The 21794-nt window shown below is 52.8% G+C and overlaps 2 protein-coding genes across 5 annotated transcripts in view; both read left to right on the plus strand.

The window, feature by feature from the left end:
* Positions 1 to 8014, plus strand: part of SULT4A1 (sulfotransferase family 4A member 1) — a 34639-nt gene extending 26625 nt beyond the window's left edge. The window contains exons 6-8 of one of the 2 annotated variants that reach the window (XR_011464138.1): positions 3596 to 3734; positions 5195 to 5328; positions 6609 to 6737. Coding sequence is in view for 1 of the 2 variants with exons in the window: in XM_070370075.1 (XP_070226176.1) it covers positions 3596 to 3734; positions 6609 to 6721 (252 nt within the window). In the remaining variant the exon portion in view is untranslated. Of the gene's footprint in view, positions 1 to 3595; positions 3735 to 5194; positions 5329 to 6608 lie in introns of both variants that reach the window. The other variant, XM_070370075.1, reaches the window with a different exon arrangement.
* Positions 8015 to 17802: 9788 nt separating this feature from the next.
* EFCAB6 (EF-hand calcium binding domain 6) overlaps positions 17803 to 21794 on the plus strand; it is a 252473-nt gene continuing 248481 nt past the window's right edge. For all 3 annotated transcript variants that reach the window (XM_070371471.1, XM_070371470.1, XM_070371472.1), the window contains exons 1-2: positions 17803 to 17940; positions 19200 to 19406. The gene's annotated coding sequence lies outside the window, so the exon portion shown is untranslated. The remainder of the gene's footprint in view (positions 17941 to 19199; positions 19407 to 21794) is intronic.

The raw sequence follows: 21794 nt of genomic DNA on the forward strand, positions 1-21794 counted from the left end.
AGTCTGTTGTTCCATGTCCAGTTCTAACTGTTGTTTCCTGACCTGCATACAAATTTCTCAAGAGGCAGATCAGGTGGTCTGGTATTCCCATCTTTTTCAGAATTTTCCACAGTTTATTGTGATCCACACAGTCAAAGGCTTTGGCGTAGTCAATAAAGCAGAAATAGATGTTTTTCTGGAACTCTCTTGCTTTTTCCATGATCCAGTGGATATTGGCAATTTGATCTCTGGTTCCTCTGCCTTTTCTAAAACCAGCTTGAACATCAGGAAGTTCACGGTTCACATAGAACCGTTCAACTTCAGCTTCTTCAGCATTACTGGTTGGGGCATAGACTTGGATTACTGTGATATTGAATGGTTTGCCTTGGAAACGAACAGAGATCATTCTGTCGTTTTTGAGATTGCATCCAAGTACTGCATTTCAGACTCTTTTGTTGACCATGATGGCCACTCCATTTCTTCTGAGGGATTCCTGCCCGCAGTAGTAGATATAATGGTCACCTGAGTTAAATTCACCCATTCCAGTCCATTTTAGTTCGCTGATTCCTAGAGTGTTGACATTCACTCTTGCCGTCTCCTATTTGACCACTTCCAATTTGCCTTGATTCATGGACCTGACATTCCAGGTTCCTATGCAATATTGCTCTTTCCAGCATTGGACCTTGCTTCTGTCACCAGTCACATCCACATCTGGGTATTGTTTTTGCTTTGGCTCCATCCCTTCATTCTTTCTGAAGTTATTTCTCCACTGATCTCCAGTAGCATATTGGGCACCTACTGACCTGGGGAGTTCCTCTTTCAGTATCCTATCATTTTGCCTTTTCGTACCATTCATGGGGTTCTGAAGGCAAGAATACTGAAGTGGTTTGCCATTCCCTTCTCCAGTGGACCAGATTCTGTCAGACTCTCCACCGTGACCCGCCCGTCTTGGGTTGCCCCATGGGTATGGCTTAATTTCATTGAGTTAGACAAGGCTGTGGTCCTAGTGTGATTAGATTGACTAGTTTTCTGTGAGTATGGTTTCAGTGTGTCTGGCCTCTGATGCCCTCTTGCAACACCTACCGTCTTACTTGGGTTTCTCTTACCTTGGGCGTGGGGTATCTCTTCACGGCTACTCCAGCAAAGCGCAGCCGCTGCTCCTTACCTTGGATGAGGGGTATCTCCTCACTGCCTCCTTTCCTGACCTTCAACGTGGGATAGCTCCTCTAGGCCCTCCTGCTACTGGATACAGTAGCTTTAATTAAATATTAATTAGAGACATAAAGAGTAATAGAATAAGGATAGCTCAGTGAGAAAATTCAGTGGAGAAAAGAGGCTGAATAATTCAGCCAGAAGGCGAGAGAAAGAATGACATGGGGAGACCAAGCTTTGGTGAACAAGGCCTGCACTTTATTTTCCAAAGTAGTTTTTATACCTTAAGTTATGCATAGAGGATAATGGGGGAAGGGGTAGAGTCATGCAGTAAGCCAGGCTTTCTTCCTGCAAACTTATCATATGCAAAAGTTTAGGTGATTTGCATCATCTTCTGGCCCGGAGGCCTGTTAACATTTTAAGACCCTTTCTTCAGAAAACTTATTTTTCTCTAAAGGTGATTAGTCAGGCGCCACCCTCCAAAAGCATTAGATAAAGTTGCATTCCTATAGGGCAAAGGTGTGGTGGGCTATAACAAGAAAAAGAATTAACTCAAATGTCCAAGGTTACAAACATTAAAGCTACTACTTACACCAATTATATTAATCAATACACTGCCAGGGACACAGCAGGTAAGGGATATGGAAACTTAGCAGCAAACATTGGCCCAACAAGTGAAAAACCCTTCACCAATACAATTTCTGATCAATCTTTTAACCGCTCAAAGGAATCTGTATTTAGACAGTTTAGAACATCTCATGCCTCTCACGGTTGGGAAGCTGTGAACAATCACATGTGGCTGGAAGAACTTATTCAGGCAGGCTAGAGGACTTCCAAAGGAGTTTGTAGGTTAAAACACTCTTATCACGCCCAGGAACTTTATTAACTGGAGCTGTAAGTTAACTTTTTTTCAGAGAGAGGTGGTGGGGGACAGCCCCCTGTAAAGTCAGAGGTGTAGGTGAGAGCACAAAGCAGTAAAGTAGGCAGACTCTGGTTTTGGGGGTAGATGCTTGAGAATCTCCAGGGGGCTTCTGAGGCTCGATCCCGCCTTTGCATATGCTGAGCCTCCTTCCTCATGACCTTTGCCACGGGTGGAGTTCCTCACGGCTGGCTTCTGGCAGAGCACCACCCAGCACCCTGTCCGAGGTGAGGGGACCAGCTCGGGGCAAAGGCCGAGGTGGCTGAGTCTGCATGTCTCGTCCGGGCTGTCTGTCTGTCTGTCTGTCTGTGGAGGGGCGGGGGGCTGGTTTGCAGGCTGCTGACCACCCGGCGGGTGTGTGCTGGTGTCTGGCCTCTGCTCCTCTTGGTGAGCTCCCCTGCTCCCTGGGGCATGTTCTTGGCAGCGTGTCCACCGTCGCATGTTTGTCCATCCACTCAGGGCTTCGGGCATTTGGGCTGTTCCCATTCTGGGTAACTGTGAGCAGAGTGCTGTGGGCGTTCCCGTGTCTGGGTGGACACGAGTTGTCTTTTCATCTTTTTTCCCCTCCACCCCTGTTCTGGGATGGGGGGGCACGGGGCTCCATGGCAGGGCGGGATGAGGAGGAGCCCGCCCGTCCAGCTGCGGACTCACCTGCAGGGCGCGGTGCCAGCTGGCAGGTTGCTCCCAGCGCCTCGCTTTTATGAATCACTTAGTATTTCATCCTGAGGGAGCAGGGCGTGCAGTTTACAGAAAACGTCAGAGCTGAAACACAGCCCTGTGCCCCGCTTCTCCAGACTCGCCGGGAGGCTGTGTCTGTCTTGCAGGCCTGTGGGAGAGGAGACAGCCTCTAGCGTTCTCCTCACGTGACCCAGCCACCGCCGGCCGGCATTTGGTCTGCTGACAGACAGCCCAGGCTATGGGCAGGACACTGGGGACGGTGACGCTGGGGCGGAGACCGTGGCGGGCTTCAGTGTTTCCTGGGGCAGGGCATGGCTGCGGAGGGGTGGGGCTGTGTGGCGAGCAGGTGGGTAGGGCCCCTTGGAGACGGTGAGGCAGCGGCAGCTGTGCCGTCAGCAGTGCCAGGACGCCGGGGCCCAGAGATGGCTTCACGTTACCGAATCTTCGCAGCGAGCCAGGTTCCCTGCCCTGCGAGGTGGGCTGGCCCTGGGGCCCCCGGGTCCCCCCCTCCTCAGGGCTCTCCTGAGCGCCGTCTGGGTTCCAGCTGATGGCGGGGAAGGAAGGGGAGAGTGAGCTGGTCCTGCCCCTGGCACAGTGCCCAAGTGCCTTCCTTTACTGCTTGCTGCTGCTGGACATGGCCACCGCTACGTCAAGGCCTCACATCTGCTTCCAGATTCCCAGAGGGCCGGCGCGGGAGCTGAGCGCCCTCGGGCAGTCTCTTTAACCCGGATCCTTATTTCTTGAAGATGATGGCGTCCAATTTGTCTCGAGGACTTGAGTCAGGCTGTGGATAAAAGGTCCCCAGAGTGGTGTTCCACAAAGGTGCCGCCTCTGATGGGCTCCCGCGTCTCTGCTCTTGTCTTCCAGGACCTGGTGACCATGGTGGAGCAGCTGGCCAGGTTCCTGGGGGTGTCCTGCGACAAGGCACAGTTGGAGTCACTGACCGAGCACTGCCACCAGCTGGTGGACCAGTGCTGTAACGCCGAGGCCCTGCCCGTGGGCCGGGGTACGTGCCGCCCGCCCCCCGCCCCGCCCCCCCCCGCCGGCGTCCCGAGGCCCTGCCCGTGGGCCGGGGTACGTGCCGCCCGGCCCCTGGCCACCCCCCCCCACCGCCGGCGTCCCGAGGCCCTGCCCGTGGGCCGGGGTACGTGCCGCCCGGCCCCTGGGGCGCTCCCCCCCTCCCTGCCAGCGTCCTCATGCTTTCTGGACCCCTATTCTCCCCCCGGCCCCGAGTCATGGTTCAGCCTCATATCTCCAGAGCTTTCTGCTCCCCAGGGTGGGGGGCAAGAAGGTAACCCAAAATGGGCCACTGAGGATCCTGGAAGCCCCCGCTGGAGTCAGCCTGTGGCCCTGCACAGGGTGTGGAGTTCACGGCGGGGCGGCTGCTGGCGGGGGGATGTCTCAGGTTCTTTGGGGAAGAGGTTTTCAGGCAGACACCTCCTCAGATGGCCCCCACCCTGGCGATGGGTTTGGGGCTGTGGAGTTGAGGAGCACAGAGCGTGCACACGTGAGCAAGGGCCGTCTCCCTCTGTTCCCCAGGGGAGGCAGCCACACAGGTGAGGTGCAGCGCATCCCAGGGAAGGGGTGTGTGTGTCTGTGGTGTATGTGCTGTGTGTATATGTGAGGGGTATGTGTGCACAGTGTGTGTGTGTGTGTGTGTGTGTGTGTGTGTGTGTACACGCATGTGAGAGAGTGACAGCAAGCAGGAAGTGCAGGCCTCTCCAGGGCTGGCCGGGCAGCTGTCACAGAGGCCAGGGGCTCTCCCAGCCTAAGAGCGGGGTGCTGGGGGTGGAGCCTTCTGAGGTGTGGGCAGGTGTTCCTGCAGGAGTCCTCCCCAGATCCATGGGGGCCGCTCTCTGTGCCCCGAGGGCTCGTGCTGTTTGCAGCTGCTTCACGGCAGAGGGCTCAGGCATTCACATCCGTGGCACCTCAAATCCATGGCCGAGGCTGGTTCCCAGCTCCTGGGTTGGAGGGGAGGGCTCGGAATGACACCGGACTCCATGAGCAGCCGCCCAGAGGGGAGAGAGGAGCTCCTCCTTGGCCTGGCCGGGCTGCTCTGGCCCTTCGTCCTCCCTGTACGGAGGGCCAGTCGGGTTGCCGACCTGTGTGGCTCCCAGGCTGTCCTGAAGGTCAGGCGGTTGGGTGCCTTCCTGTCAAGGCAGGTGGGCCACTCTCCGGGAAGATGTTAGTTAACGAGCCACGTCACCCTGCCGTTTATTTCCTGGCTGCATCTTCACAAACGTTTATAATTTTAAATTTATTTGCTCTTTTTTAGTTTTGCTTTCTCTGTGTTCTGTTACCCCTGGGTGTGACCTTCTCCAGAAGCCCCCCTTTCGGTTCACTTGTGTGGTTAAGAAGTGTCGAGAACACGCTGCGTGCACATATGCTCCTTCCGCTGTGTTTGCATTTATCATCGTTTACCTTGGTTTTGCTTTATTTCAGTTCTTTGGTTTTGTTTTCTTTTAGCACATTGCCTCTTTGCTCAGAAGACCTCCTTGCGTTGGTGAGAATGCAGGGGCTTGAGTAGCCAGCTGCATTGCTTAGATTTGATTCATGTCACAGCATAAATTGCACTGTCTTGAGTCCAAATCCTAAACCAGGTGGGTGACTCCTCTGATGAGCTCTTGGCTGCCTCAGCTGAGAAAAATAATCATGGAAAAAAATATACGGTGTGGTGGGTCCAGAGCTTGTAATTCTGACCCTGAGGTGTCCTTAGAGGGTAGCAAGAACAGTCTCTTGTTTTTTTTCCTCTCCATCACCAACATATAATTTTTCATCACCGAAGAGAAAATCCATGTCACTTTGGATCTGTTAGCTCAGCGTTTGCAGGGTTGCAGTTTCATACATTAGGTCCTGCCAGGACAGGGGTGACTGTTAATAGCACAGCTTAACGAGAGATGCTTGCTGGGACGGTCAGAGCTCTGCCGTCAGAGATGCTGATGGTGAACAGAATTCTAGGCGAGCACTCAGTGCCCTGAGGCCGGTGTGTAACAAGCTCGGCCGTGGTGCTCTGGGTGACGCACTTACTGCAGACGGAGGGCAGGGACCCACTCCTGACTTCTTCACAGTCACCATTCATAGTGCCCAGAACCGAAGATCTCGTAGTTAAGGAAAGCGGGTTCAGCAGTTTTCATCATTTTGATCTCTCTCCCTTCACGAAGAAGGGGAAGGCCCATGCCGGCCCATCAGTCTGTCGGCTCCAGGCCCCTCATGTCCTGCAAGGGGTGGGCAAAGGGGGTCTGACCAAGCCTCATTGGGATGTCGCTGTGATAGAGCAGCCACGAGGGCCTGGGTGGGACTGGTCTTGGTGTCGAGTTGGGAGCTCTAATGGTTTTATTCCCTGTCAGTTCTCCCCTGACGTCACATGGGCAGGCTTCTCGAAATCTCCACCCTTGACCTGGCCCCGGCAGCTGCCTGCCCACCATGAAACATTCTGCCTTTTAAAATTCTCCAGAAGCAACAGCTGCCTTGGTGGAGCTGTTGAGCTGCATGAGTGGTGGTGTCATGGGGCACACAGATCCCACGTGGCCCCTGAACTGCAGACCCGGGTCACGGACACTGCCCGTCCTCGGGGGTGTTAGCACGTGTGCCCCCGCTCTGCCTGGTGCTGGGGCCCAGCGGTGGACGGGCAGGCCCTCCCCAGGGCCTCAGCTCTGCACGTTTCTGGTCCTGGGTGAAAGCATGCCAGGATGGCCAGACTCAGGGAAGTGGGCTCAGCTAGCCTGAGGTTCACATGGCCATGGTGATCCCCGCGGGACAGGTTCAGAGGGGTCCGGGGATTCATGTGGAGCCTTCCAGGTCGCTCTCCCCAGCTCCCTGTGGTTTGGCAGCTGGCCTGACCGCAAGTGAACTCAGCTCGCCCGCCCCGTGTGTGTTGCAGGAAGGGTCGGGCTCTGGAAGGACATCTTCACCGTCTCCATGAACGAGAAGTTTGACCTGGTGTACAAGCAGAAGATGGGGAAGTGCGACCTCACGTTCGACTTTTATTTATAATATCAGCAACCGCACACTTGCATGCTCACAGTACCCAGACACTATAGCTCAGAGTCCCGTTTGCACTCATTTGTTCCTTGCTGGACAGACTCTGGAAGTGAGACCCCGGGGGAGGGAGGGGACGTGGCCGGAGAAGCTGGAGAAAGCGGGTTTGAGTTCTGATCCAGAGCAGCTGTCTCGCCTTTGAAGTCTAAACGTCTGCCCACAAAGATGGCGATGCTGGTGGACCACATGTGTCACGTCTGTTAACATATGCAGCTAGAGTGTCTACCTTTATTACAACCCACACTACGTATTGTATTTTATAGAGCTTTTCACTGGAAACCTAAATAAATCTCAGTAAACCAAATAAAAGTTCATTTCTGAGGGGCTCAGGAGAGCCACACCCAGGTGGTAGGAAGCGCTCAGGGTTGACTTTATTTTTTTTTTTTTTGTCGTTCACACGGCACAGCCATTTGTCCTCCCCTGGTGAGGACCGGAGTGAGGCTGGGGTGGGGGGCCCATTTCCCCCGCGGCGCTCAGTTCTCAGCAGTCGCCCTGAGTTACAGCAGAAGCTGTTCGCAGGGCGGGGGGCGTTTTCAAAGGCTGCCCTCCGGCCAGCGTCCCTGAGGCCAACGCAGAGGACCTGGAGGGATGGGCATGTGACGCGGTGACCCAAGAACCGCCCCCCACCCCTACCCCCCACCCCAGCAGAGACAGACCTGCTCAGAACCTGACTTTTCGTTCCACGGTCTTTGATTCCCCGAAGCAGAAACCTGCTTATGTTGGCAAACAGATGGCTTGACAGTACTTTCTGGAACTCCTGGGTCTATACCTACCGTTCATTGTTGTGTCTGGGCCTGCGGCTCTCAGCCCCACAGACCCACCCAGTGCGTGTGGTGCCCCGTCTTGGCCGGGATGGGCCGGTGGGGTCCCCTCGGTGCTGCTCCAGGGCCCGGAGGCGGGGGTCCACGCCAGGCCGGAGGAGTGACGAGGCGGCGGGCGAGCCGTGGGGCCGGCCGCCGACAGGCACGCGTGTCGCCGCCCCTGTGCACTGGGCTGTCCCGGCTGCGCGGGGCTGGGAAGTGCCTGGGGTGGTGGGGCCAGAGGAGTCACCGCCTCCGCGGGAGGGTCTGTGCCGAGGGCGGATGCGAGCGCTTCCGTCATTTTGTCAAGGAGAGCAGCTTGGACGGGGCAGGTGGTCCACGGCATCGCACGGTGGGCTTGGCAGCACCTTTTTTCTGTGTATCTGCGAGGGCGGCTGCTTTCTGTGAAATTTGTTTTCTATTTTTCTATTTTTAGTACTGTATGGATGTTACTGAGCACCACGCGTGAGACTTCTCTGTGCTTGCTTGCATCTTTAATAAAGACATATCCCATGCCTCGTGTCCAGCCTGTGCTGACGGGGGTGGGGACAGTTGGGGGGCCCCTCCACCCCGCCGTGGTCCCCTCTGGGTTTCAGGGCGGTAAGAGCGAGCCCACTGACCCCTGCCCCTGGGGTGAGGGTCTCAGCCTGGGTTGGGTGGGCTGGGTTTCCCTCGCTGTGGGTCCCGCCACCTTTTGGTATCTCTTTGAAGCTGAAGTGAGAGGGAGGGTGGGGGAGGAGAGACGTGGGAAGAGGTTTTGCCGCATGTGGAGTCCAGGCCTTTTGGGCTCAGTCTGGGAAGGCCCCCTTCAACAAGGCAGATGGTGGTGTAGATTCTGACCTGCTGACTTTCCTTTGCCTCCGTGACTTCCAGAGCCCATCTAACTGATGCCTTGTGGGAGGGAAGTCCAGGATGCTCTTTTATTGGATAAAAAGCCTGGACTCTTTGAAAAGTCATGCTGATTTTCAAATGAACTAGCTCCTTTGGGTCTCTGGTGAAGTCCCGGAATTTACTTTGGTGTCTGGGATGACCTAGACCCACCTTGGGCCCACATCCAGTCTGCTATGTTCCAGGGTGGGAGGGGTCTGCTCCTAAATTACCTCCAGATCACCTAAAAGCAGGCAGATTATAATAAAGGTGGAGCCACTGAATAGAGAGGCAGGGTGGGGCCGCGTGTTCATGGAGCTCAGTGAACGTCCCCTCCAGCCCTGCCCCGTGGATGTTTCACCGCAGTCCTGGATCCACTCAGGACACACCTCGGACGGCTGCAGGCACTGCTGGTGGCACTAGGGTCCCCAGCCTGTGTGGCGTGCCTGCTCTGGCAGGGAAGTGATGTCCTAAAACCCGGGGTGCGTTCAGGCCCAAATGCGCTGCTGGGGGCCCGTGCACTCCTGAAGGACCAGGGAGGCCAACAAGAAGAGGCCCCCTGAGTGGAGACCGGAGGCAAGTGAGGGACCCCGGGCTGGGGGCCGCCTGGGGGAGGGGGTGTGTGCTGGGCAGTGCTCAGAGGCTCGAAGCTGGCGCAGGCAGGAGCCCAGCTCCCAGAAGGCCTCAGGGGTCACGAGAGTTGGATTTTGTAAGAAGAAATGAAGGCCCAAGAAGGCTTAACTGAAGAAATGCTGCCTGGGGGTGCCCCCCCACCCTCAACCCTGCTGCAGGTAGAGAGCGTGAGGGGCCTGTACCGGCCTCCTGGTTCACCGGATCCACAGAAGGAGGGGGTGGTCGGCCGTGTCAGAACCCTGAGGTACCGTCCGCCCCCTCCCCTGGCTCTGAATGCTCTAGGGCGTCGTGTGGTGGGAGCTGTTGCTGCCTCTTGCACTTGGGGCAAGGTTAAAGGCAAAGTGAGTTGAGGGCAAAGGTGCTGTGGATCCTCCGAGTGAAGCCAGGTTAGAGAGCAGAGTGGCCCGGCGGGTAGTAGCCCCTGGGGGTGGGTGGGGTTTGAGGGACCAAGGCGAGGAACATCTGGACAGATGGACAGGACCAGAGAGGCCTGGGCGGTGGGCTGACCTTACGGATCCCACCATGGGGTTCTTGCACATCCCCGTCTCCAGGGAAGTCCCGGGCTGCCTGGCCTTTGGACTTCGCAGACTGAAAAGATTCCAAAAGGCACTTGGGGGACCTGCATAGGCTTTAACGCCCAAGTAGCTGGATTCAGCCACAGCCCCCCACCAGCTGGACCTGTCCCCGTGGCCTCCAGGCTCTGACACAGCCATCCAGGACTCATCAACCACCTCCCCCCAACCCCCCACCACGCACCCAGTCCCTTCATGTGAAATACCCAAGAAGGCCCTCTCACCTGAGCAGGTAAGCCACTTAAATTCTCCAATCCAGTGTGACAATTTATATACAATCTCCATCACGCTAACTTCATAGGATGGTCACAGGATTTAAAAGTGGCTTTGAAAACACGACGAATCACAGATCTGTGCCTGGCCTTGCTGGTGAGCGCCCCCTAGTGGCCAAGTCACAGGCGACGGCCGACATCAGTCCACGGGGAGGCCCCCCAGGCCTGTGGATGCAGGGGGTGTGCAGCCCCTGTCCTAGGAGGCCCCACGTGTGACACAGCTTTGTCGCCTTTCTGAGCGGGGTGGCTGCTGTTTGCAATGGTGGAGGGGAGTCCTTGGGTGTCCCGGAGGACTCCGCCCTGTGGATCCCGCCCTCCCCTAGAGCCTGGTCCCAGCCCTGCCCACAAGGCATCACCTTCCACCCCTCCCTGTTGAACAAGCACTTTCAGACTGGGGTGGCACGTCGGCCAGGCGGTCCAGGCTCCCCCAGTGAGGAATGCCCTCTGACATCCCTGGATGTCCAGTCTCCACAGGCTGACCACCTTCTGGGACGGTCATTCCATTGCTGGTGGTCCTCTCCGGCCACTTAAGCAGACCCCCACCTCTCAGCCTCCCCCCTCTCTGGCCTCCCTGAGATGCCCAGCCCTGCCCGACCTGGTGAATGTCGCCCCTCCGCTCCCAGGTGTTCCCTGCCTTCCTCTCACCCTGCCCCGCCTACTGCTCTGCGCTGGTCTCCCCGTGCGGACAGCGACACCCTGAAAGCAGAGCGGGGCTGTATATTCCTAGGTCAGAATATGGCATATAATTAGCACCTAATATTTGCTGAGAGGCATCTTGCACTGTTGGAGTGGGTTTCATTTTTTCTGAACACCGTCTGCCCTGCCCCTTCTAGGCACTGCTCCTGGTCCTGCCCTCGGGGGCCATAACTTCCCAAGACTTAGGCTGGTGCCCTGCCTCCTCCCCAGTCAGGAACAGGAGTGGTGCAGAGAGCCAGCCTCTGAAGATGCCGAGCAAGGAGAGGCGACTTCAGTGACAGCAGGGAGACGGCTGAGTGGAAGAGACAGGGCGAGAGATGGTCTGTAAACAGGCAGGATGTGAGTAGGACAGGCGCCAGAGAGGGGCATGCCAGGTGGGAAGAAACAGGACGCACTGCAGTGAGTCGGGCATTCGGCTGTAACCCACTCTGCCAACGCTGGTGGTGGGACTGAGGGGACGGCCCCTTTTCATCTCATAACGAGGAGGTCTCATCTCAAGTGTTTTGAAATCCTACCCTGTCCAAGCATGCTGTGATTCTTAAGTGGTCAAACTGCCTATCCATCCAACCCCGGAGGAGCTGATCCATGGGGGAGAGCGTGACGTTTTTAGCCGGGGATGGACTTTGCCAGCGAGGGCAGAGAGGATTGGTTGTGGGAGCACCCGGCACACGGCTTGGGCCCACCAGCGCCTTCTCCGAGGCGCGCTGAGCCTTTGCCAAGTCTACACATTAAATGACAGCCTGATTCTCACACTTGGATCCCTGTAAGCTAGTTGGCACTGGATGTCTGAGCTGTAGTCTTTAAATCTGTCCCCCTCACCATTGACGAAAGGAATCTGTGCTCTATTAAAAGCCTTCTTTAAAAACCAGAGAATGCTAAATGTGTTTAAAATATGAAAAAAAAAATCAACCAGAAAATGCATTTTCCCTTCTTGAGAGTTGTCATCTTTACATGTATCCGTGGTGTCGGGCACCAGCTGGGAACAGAAGTCTTAAAATATCGCGAGCAAGGCCATCTCTGCAGAAGGAAAAACTCCCAAAGCCAATAAGACTCTCTTCTCCAGTCTTTTGCATCCTCAAAAAAAACTTAAGTGATTTGGTTAAAAATCTCCCCCAACCCTATTTTTCTTGTCTCTTATTTCTCCCCTTTAGAGTTCACAGTACATGTGATTTCCAGAAAAAACTTTTTTTTTTTTACTCAAATGCAGCTGGTACCTTGGCTCCCATCTCAGTCTGCCCAAGAACCCCTGGCTGTTAGGTCCCCTGTGCCCAACTCAGCCTGTCCCCTCTGCCTGGACTCCTCCCAGATGACACTGACTTAAGCTTGAAGCTCAGCTCAGGTGCGGTCTACTCCGAGAAACCCCTGGCGTCTCCGGCTGCACCTCCTCCCAGGGGTGGGGATCACTGCCATGCCCCTCCTAACAGACCCCAAACCCAGCGACTGTCTGTTTCTTAAGAATCAAACCATGTCTCATTCTCCTTGGTGCCGAGAAGTCAGCTCAGAAAAGACATGCTGATGTCCGCAGCATCCCGACTGGCCACTGAATTCAGCCTACCCTGGTCGTCTCAACAGCCTCAGACTTTGCAAGCACATCATCTGTGACTTGCTGCCTGCGCCCTCTCCGGTCTGGCCACACAGCTCACTCCTACGCCCCTTGCAAGCTCTTCCTCAACCCGGCTAGGCCGTTTCGCCCTCTTGAAAAGCCCCCTTTGCTATTTCTGCTCCTGCTGCTGAGTCGCTTCAGTCGTGTCTGACTCTGTGGGACCCCATAGACGGCAGCCCACCAGGCTCCCCCGTCCCTGGGATTCTCCAGGCAAGAACACTGGAGTGGGTTGCCATTTCTTCTCCAATGCATGAAAGTGAAAAGTGAAAGTGATGTCGCTCAGTTGTGTCCGACTCTTAGTGACCCCACGGACTGCAGCCCACCAGGCTCCTCCATCCATGGGATTTTCCAGGCAAGAGTACTGGAGGTGGGGTGCCATTGCCTTCTCTGCTGCTATTTCTAAGTATTGCCAATTCATGTCCGCCACCTGCCGCAAGCTGGCCTCAAAAAACAGTCTCCAGGAGGCCATCATGAATTAACTTAGTTCAGACGCTGCCGTCCTGTGGGTACCCAGGCTTCCATTTTTACCAAAGATGTCAGAGGGGTTGCAGATTGGGGCAGACAGATTGTCAGGGGCTGGTGGCTCTCTCCCTCCTGGGTCCCTACCACACTTGGGACTCTGCAGCAGAAAAGGCCAGAACCTTCCTTAGTCCAGAGAAGGAGTGACTCAGGTGTCCCCACTCTCTCCATGAGACAAGCCGTGGCAGCAAGTACTTTTCTCCTTAGAATGGAGTGTGCCAGGAGTGTGCCTTGAATTCTCAAAGAGTAATAACTCTCTATAATGGGATATTGGTTTACATTTGTTAAGAAAACATTTTGTTCCTGGTTCCAAGTTTCCTTTCCCGAGGATGTGTTTTCAGCCGCATGTAGACCGTAAGTAGAGCCTGCGCCTCATTCATCACTCTGTCCCCATCCTGTGTTTAGCACAGCGCTCCACTCCTATCAGGTAATCAATAAATGCTTGTTACCTAACTAAAGGCAAATTAAATGCTAAACAGCACTAATTACAAGCTGTCGCGAGATCCTGGCTCTCCGCAGAGAGAATTGCTTGTGATTGTCAGGGGTTTGCTAGTTGCCCAGGTGTAGGAAACAAGAAATTGTTATTTTCTAACTGCTGCTTTGTTCCGGAGGGTGGGCCGTTCCTCTCAGATTGCTGCAATAAGACGTTCGGAGGGCAGAATTCATTAAAATTCTAAACACTGGTATTCTTCACCGTGGAATCTTGTTCAGGGGTAAGATAAGTGGATTTTGATTCCTGTCTTCGCGAACAGAGACAGGCAGTAACTGTTCAGGGAAATGAAAGGCATCCCCATCTACTGGCGCACAAAAGGGGAAAGAAACCCAGGAGCGGCTACCCGTCTCTCCACAGATGATCTTAAAATGGTCCCCTGTTTACAGACGATAATCAGTTATTTGTAGCGACAATGTTTAAAATGTGCAATTTGGTTTCTGGCTGATTGAACTAAAATGAGCAGCTGCGTCATCTGTCAAGGTACACATCCCGCCCGGAGAGGAAGCACCTATTTTAGTAAATAAAAAAATAACCACGGTGGTTCTTCCCAAAGAGATGCCTGTACCTCATTTCTTTTCGTGTAATTTTATCTTCGCCTAAGGACAGTTCAGGAGAGTCCGGTCTCCATTCTGCGAGGCCACCGAAAGCACAACCACCAGAGAAATCTCAAGTGGGCTTCCCAGGGGCGTCCTCCACTTCTCTTTCAATGGACCATGCATTCGTGGCACGGGCCAGCTCGTCCACCCTTTATTAATAGACGAGGTGGGAAACAGCACTTAACTTCTGAGGGGTCAATCGGTTCCTGCTACTTATTACTCTACATGAAAGCATAACCTCCACTTAAAACATCGCTGTTGATTAACCATGAGATGATCACAGCCTTGATCTCACAGCCTGGTCTCCCAGAGGTACTGAGCTGTGCTGAAAACGTAGCCGTGAGTATTCAGCACCTGGAGGGCACACATAGCTCTCCATCACCCCAAGTTTCTCCTGGATCACTGAGGGATGAGCTGGCTGCTGGATTATCACAGGCGTACATGCACTGCCCTCGCCTTTCCATGGGTTTGTGTCTCCAGATTTCATCAAAGGTTTTCAAAGTCTCACAGTGGTTGTGTAGTAGAGGCTGTGGCAATTTCTCCAGCAGGGAATGTAACTGGTTTTAGTGCTACTGAAATGTATCTTTTTTTCATTTCAGCTGTGCCACACGGCATCTGGGATCTTCCCTGACCAGGGATCAAACCCGAGTGTGTGCGGGCTGGATTGTTTCAGTCGTGTCCCAACTCTTTTGCGACTCCATCGACTGTATCCCGCCAGGCTCCTCTGTCCATGGGATTTCCCAGGCAAGAATACTGGAGAGGGTTTCCATGCCCTCCTCCAGGGGATCTTCCCGACTCAGGGACTGAACTGAAGTCTCTTGTCTCCTGCATTGGCAGGCAGGTTCTTTACCACTAGCGCCATCTGGGGTTTTAAATTTTTATTTATTTTATTATTTATTTTTGGCTGTGCTGGGTCATCACTGCTGTGCAGGCTTTTCTATAGTTGCGGTGAGCGGGGCTACCCTCTAGCTGTGGTGCTTGGACTTCTCATGGCGGTGGCTTCTCTTGTTTCAGAGCTCAGGCTCTGGGGTGTTTGAGCTTCAGTAGTTATGGCCCTTGGGCTCAGCAGTTCCAGTTCTCAGGCTTTAGAGCACAGGCTTAGTACTTGTGGAGCACAGGCTTAGTTTTTCCATGACAAGTGGGATCGTCTCAGACCAGGGATGGAGCCTGTGTCCCCTGCATTGGCAGGTGCATGCTTTACCCCTGAGCCCCCCGGGAAGACCAGAGCATGGAGTCTTAACCACTGGATGGCCAGGAAGTCCTACACTCTTGAAAAGTACTGAGGATCCCCCAAAGCTTTTGTTTTTTTGTGTGAGTTATATCTATCACTATTTATCATACTAGACAGTAAACAGAGAAGGCAATGGCACCCCACTCCAGTACTCTTGCCTGGAAAATCCCATGGACGGAGGAGCCTGGTGGGCTGCAGTCCATGGGGTCGCTAAGAGTTGGACACGACTGAGCGACTTCACTTTCACTTTTCACTTTCATGCATTGGAGAAGGAAATGGCAACCCACTCCAGTGTTCTTGCCTGGAGAATCCCAAGGACGGGGGAGCCTGGTGGGCTGCCGTCTATGGGGTCACACAGAGTTGGACATGACTGAAGTGACTTAGCAGCAGCAGCAGCAGCAGCAGCAGCAGCAGCAGACAGTAAAAGTGATAAAAAGTTTAAACATTTGTTTACCAATTCATTTAAAATAACAATAAACCTGTCACATAGTAACATTTTATGAAGCAATTGTATTTTCCAAAACAAAAAGAATGAGTGAAGAAAGGCCGTTTATATTTTTACGAATTCTTTAATATCTGCCTTAACAGAAGACAGCTGGATTCTCCTATTTTTGTTCTCATTCAGTCTGTTGCAATGTCATACATCATGCAGTGTCTGGAAAACCCTACTGTACACTTATGAGAAAGTGAGAGTGAACACACAAACAATATCTTACTATGAAGATAGTTTCGACAATTATGGACTCTCTGAAGGGGGTCTCAGGACACTCAGGGGTCCCCAGACCACCCCTGGAGACCTGCTGACCTGGACAGTTCAGTCCAAGAGCTGGTGAATGGCCATGGGGTTTAGGACACAAGGGGCAGAAGTGGCCTCTGTGGAAAGCTCCCTTTTGGTTCCAAAGTTCCAAAGCCTCTTTTGGAACAAGAGCAGAAGAGATGGCGGCCAAAGTGATTGTAAGGCAAATGTACATTCCCTTCTTATGGACTGGTTTTCTCAGTGGGACCTGAGGTGAGGTCACTCACTCAGGGTGATGAGTTAAAGGGTGTGGGAGGTCTGAGCAGAGAGAAGACATGAATTGACTCTCTCGGTGAGTAGAAAACTAGCTAGCCAGTGATGGACAATCAGATCGACAAGAGGGATCATAAAACATCCTTCTCTGGGGCTCTTGGCAGGTCACCCTGTAACTCATCAACTGACAGAACCATGTGGCTGGGATTCCTCAGTAAGGCTGTGCCTCTGGGGACATTGCTTCTCTCTCACCTGTGAGTTAACACAATGACGAACAGGGTGACGCATAGCAGGACCTGAGACTCAGCCTGCTGCTGCTTAGTTGCTTCAATTGTGCCCTACTCTGTGCAACCCTATGGACTGTGCAGCCCTATGGACTGCCGGGCTCCTCCGTCCATGGGATTTCTCCAGGCAAGAATACTAGAGTGGTTTGCCATGCCCTCTTCCAGGGGAACTTCCCGACTTCAAACCTGGGTCTCTTGCATTGCAGGCAGACTCTTTACCACAGAGCCACCAGGGAAGCCTGGGACTTAGCCTGCCTGGGTTCTAATCCTGCTTTTGCCACTGACGCACTGTGCCTCTCTGTGCCTCAGTGTCCTATCTGTAAAATGGGAATAATTACTCCTAGAACCTACGTCCTAGGGCTGTTATGAAGATCAATGACGACTAAGTGCATGTAAAGTATTTAGATGAGTGCCTGGTAAGGGCAGTGCTCCGAAGAGTCAGCCACATTATTGCTACTATTACTGGGCTTTCCTGGTGGCTCAGGCAGTCAAGAATCTGCCTGCAATGCAGAAGACCTAGGTTTGATCTCTGGGTCCAGGAAGATCCCCTGGAGGAGGGAATGGCAACCCACTCCAGTATTTCCAATGGGAAATCCCATGGACAGAGGGGCTGGTTGGCTACAGTCCATGGGGTCCTCAGAGTCGGACAGGAGCGACTAAACCACACCACATTATTATCCCATGACTTCCTGAGTTTCTACTCAGCCTGTGAGCATGGTAAAAAACTGGCTCATCGGATAACTATTTATTTACTATCTACAGGGGTTGGAGGAAGACCGGGATGTGAGTGCTGAGGATACCAGGCTGGGGACAGCAACCTTGTCCTGCCTTTTCCCCAGATCACCGGGAGGAGGCCAGCCGTACACAACTAGACGCAGGAGGCAACAACCGGAATCGCTAAGTGCTGACACGTAGGAAGGGCACAGACGTGCTCGGGGCTTAGACACCTGCCTTCACCTGAGGCTGTCCCTTGTGGCTCAGCTGGTAAAGAATCCGCCTACAATGCTGGTAGATCTGCGTTCAATCCCTGGGTTGGGAAGAGGACTGCATAGTCCATGGGGTTGCAAAGAGTCGGACACGACTGAGCGACTTTGACTTGGACTTTGTTCATCCTGAGCCCAGGCTCTGGGTGGGTACGCTTGGTTTTTTAACAGGTGAGGAGTCTGCTTCGCAGGATGAGACTAACCTCCTTCGGCCACGCGGCTCGAAGCGGTACTCTGCGACCCGTCCGACCGCTCGCGCGACGGCCAGGTTAGCAGAAAAGCGCTCCCATGATGCCCGCCACCCTGACTCTCGCCGCGGTACCAGCCCCCCGGAGGACCTGACCTCCGGCGGAAGCTCCTCCCCCGGGGCGGGGGGTGGAGCCACCGGGCAGGCCTGGCCACGCCCTTCGGCGACAACGTCCTAGCCGACTTGGCCAATTGGAGCTCCGTTTCTTGCCGGGTGGGGAAACGTGTTTTCCAGTCAGCGAGCGCCGTCGTCGCTCGGGCAACAGCGTCCTAGCGACACCGCGTGGGCTGGGCCTCTGTGGCCAGGGGGCCCTGGAATCCGCGCGCCGAGTTGGCTCCCATGAGTCGGAGGATTGAGAAAGGGGCCGGGGTAAGGCGGGGCGGCCTCGGCAAGAGGGCACGAGCCCGGAGCGGGGAGTGTGGGGGGCGCTGAGGAGGGCCCGGGAGGACAGCTCTGGGGTGCCACAGCCCCGGGACACGTCGCATCCCCGCCTTGTCTGTGGCCAAGGGGCGGTAGTGACCCGTTTACTCGTTTCACGTACGTGTGTATGTGGCGCACCTGCCTGTGCCAGGAGCCGTTGTCGGGTCTGGGGGCTCCTGAAGTGAATTCGTTGTTGTTTTTCAGTCGCTCAGTCACATCTGACTCTGCGACCCCATGGACTGCGGCTCGCCAGTTTTCCCTGTCCTTCACTATCTCCCAGAGTGAATATTCTCCTGCAGTGAATAGCCCCATCCTTTTTCTATTTCTATAAAGACCGACTATAAACAACGTAGAAGGTGGTGAATCTGCCTCCCAGTCTCTCTGAGGGTCACATCACTCCGACTTACAGAATATCTCATGTTTTCTTCTTCCGTTTGTCCCCACAGCAGCCTTTCGAATATTTTAAGTTCCGCCTTGAGAATGAGGACTTGAACCCCGCAGGGTGAAGGGGGCTGTCCCTGAGAATCACACCACTAGACGTTGCAGAGCCAGAATTCAAACTGAGCACTTCTGTCTCATATCAGAATCTTCAGGCTTTCTGGAACATTCCTCTTCCTCAAACCGCAGGAGTGATCCCTGCCTCCCTCAGAACTCTGTTTGGAAGCACTCTGAAATGTTCAGCGGTTATTTAAGACCATTGGCTGAATTACCCCATACTTCCTTTTCCTTCTGTCCTGAAAATCTTTGCCTTTCAAGATGTCTTGCCCCTGTTAAGAAGACTCTTATTTCGTTTTCAAGAGGAATAATTTAATAATGTTTTTTAAATTGTGTGTGCCGCTAAATGAGTGTACCTACAGAAATGCTGTAAAAAAAATTTTTTTTTTCGACTTTCACATGCTGCTGTTCCTTCTGTTTTATCCATTGTCTTCAACAGATGTATTTACTTGGCTAAATCTGGGGAACTGAAAGTGAATCAGGCAAGGGCCCTTTGATTATCTGTGAATATGTTTGTCTCTTCCTCAGCCTTACTGCAAGGTTTAAGAGGGCAAGGATTTATTTCAGTTAGCTGTGCTCATGGGAACGACACCTTGAGTTTAGGGCCTGGCCCATGGCGGGTGCTTGTGCTTGTAGATGTTTGTCAAGAATTGCTTACCTGAGACGTTATATCTGCTGTCCATTTTGTCTTCTGTGTCCGTACCCTTTTGCAGCTGTCCACCTCTCCCATGCAGAGATCTCTGCATCGCCCTTGCTGTGACCCCTCCAGCTGACTGGCACATGGAGACAGAACCAGCTCTAGCAGAATGCTCAGGAGTCTGGGGCCCGCCTGGAGCAGGAATCCACTGGGAGCCCACTGGCTGTTAACAAGGCAGTTGCTTTCGTAAAGCCTCTTGACTGGGATCAAGTGAATGTTTAAGGTTAGTAGATGAGGAGAGTCACTGAAGTTTTTCTTGGGCGACTCCTTCCCCTGCCAGGGTTGAAAAATAAGCTGTTTAATATAGATGAGAAAGTGTGATGAGGCAAGAAGCTAAAGTCACTTTCTTCCTTTAAATATCACAAGAGAGCTGATCTTTTTGTAAAATGTATTTATCTAAAATTACCCCCAGATCTGGCTTCCCCTGTAGCTCAGCTGGTAAAGAATCCGCCTGTAATGCAGGAGGCCTGGGTTTGATCCCTGGGTTGGGAAGGTCTCCTGGAGAAGGGAAAGGCTCCCCACTCCAGTATTCTGGCCTTGAAAATTCCATAGACTATATAGTCTTTGGGGTTGCAAAGAGCTAGACGTGACTGAGCAACTTTCACTCCAGATCTAGGTTTGTGTAGTTATACAGATTGGATCCTTGTACTAGTTAAATATTGATTCACTTTCCACACAGTGCTGTCTAGGACATCGATGCCATTCAGAAGAGGAGATGTAAAGGGAAGGAGTGTTTGGGGAAACTCTGTGAATGGAGATAGCATATGAACATGATACACTTCCAGTATGAAAGAGCTTCATTTTCTACTTTTTTCTCTTGGTTTCAATCTTTTACTGCTCTTTTGTTTAATTTGTTTCAGGCTCCACTGTTAATCTTTTCACCTGTTTTTCTGCAGTTTGACTATTTCTATTACCATTGCTCCTCCTGGCTAATACTGAGCACTCGCTGTGTTCCAGGCACAGTTTGGAACCTCTTATTACCTTTTTTAAATTGAGTGCTTCTTGCCTATGAAACAGTACACTTAGTATTCCCATTTTACAGATGAGGTAGCAAGGATGTAGAGAAGCTAAGGGGCTGCAAAACAGATAGGTTGTGGCGTGTGACCTCTGCTCCAGGACTGCCTGGTGACAGAGCCTGCTTTCTCAGCCAGTCCTCTCACACTCTCAGAGATGTGTGTGCCCTGCACGTCCCACTGGGCTTTGAGGGGACTTGTAACAATACATACAATATGGTAAATAGGAAAGTAACTTCAAGAAGAGAATAGTCAGATAATTCGTAATGATTAATATAGTTGGGCTGCAAATTTGGCTGTGAGCTTCTTTTTTTGTTTGTTTTTAATCAAATAAAAGATTCTTTACATTTTTTATAGTGGTTTATAATCTTTTAAAATTTCACACACATGATTTCACGTAATCCCATAACAACCCCATTTTCCTCCTCACCTCCATCTTGCCCACCCCCGCTTCCCTCTCCCCACTGGTAACCACTGGTTTGTTCTCTATATTTGTGAGTCTGCCTCTCTTTCGTTTTATTAGCTATGAACTTCTTAAACTCAGGAAAAAGAAAATTAAAAACAAAACAACCAAAAAAAGAAAGAAGTTGAATTCATTTTGTCCAGGCAAATAAGGCATTTTAATTCCTCTGGAAAAAAGAAAGTGTTTCTAATGCCTCCATCGAAAGGACATTTCTCCTGGGGTTCATCAGCAAGTCCCAGATGATCCGTTTAACACAGAGTGCCCAGGGTGTAGGCTCAGTGTCCTAGCTATTAAGGGAAAGAAATGTAGACTGTTGCATTTGTATAGAATTTTTGAGTAGTACAAGGCACAAATCAGAGTCAAAATTTACAAAATACATAACAAAATAAGATTAAACAATAGCCAGCAGCATAGAAATTTTCAGGAACACCTTCTGAATTTTGTTTTTCGGTGAATGATGTTATCCGGTCCCCGGGGTTGGTTCCAGCCATTTGTTTGCTTAGCAGTTACCTATTGAACACCTGCCACGCGCCAGGCCCTGGTCTAGGCAGTGAGGACACTGCAGAGATGGCCAGCCACCCTCCTTTGCCTGGGGTCTCCACCCTGTCATTTTCTCCTGCTGGACTGTTTCTGGACTGACTTTGGTTTGCCATCCTTTTTTGCCCTTCCTGTAAAAGCCAAGACCATACTCAGCACCTTGCACCATAACGGTCTCCCTGCCTTCCACCTGGGCTCTGATTTTTCTTTCTCTGCCTTCCCAAGACCTAGAGTCTGTGACAGCCATCAAGGAGTGAGCACAGCCCACTGCGCGTCAGTATCTTTAGATACATTGTCTGGGTCTTGTGGCAGCCTTTTTTGTTTGTTTGGTTGTTTTGGGCCATGCCCCGTGGCATGTGGGATCTTAGTTCTCCAACCAGGGATCGAACCCACACCCTGGCATTGGAAGGCAAGGTCTTAACCACTGGACCACCAGGGAGTGCTAGCGTCAGCCTGTAGAGGGTTGCACTGAACCCCCGTGGGTCACTTGCCCCTTGGGGGCCGGGTGGAAGCCATGTGTCCTCCCTCTGGAAAAATCATCTCTCGCACCCTTTGGAATTTAATCTCAGAGAGTTTGAAGGTCCAGAAGTGCACACAC

This window comes from Bos mutus, chromosome 5 (genome assembly GCF_027580195.1).
Source record: "Bos mutus isolate GX-2022 chromosome 5, NWIPB_WYAK_1.1, whole genome shotgun sequence".
In the NCBI taxonomy this organism is placed as follows: domain Eukaryota; kingdom Metazoa; phylum Chordata; class Mammalia; order Artiodactyla; family Bovidae; genus Bos; species Bos mutus.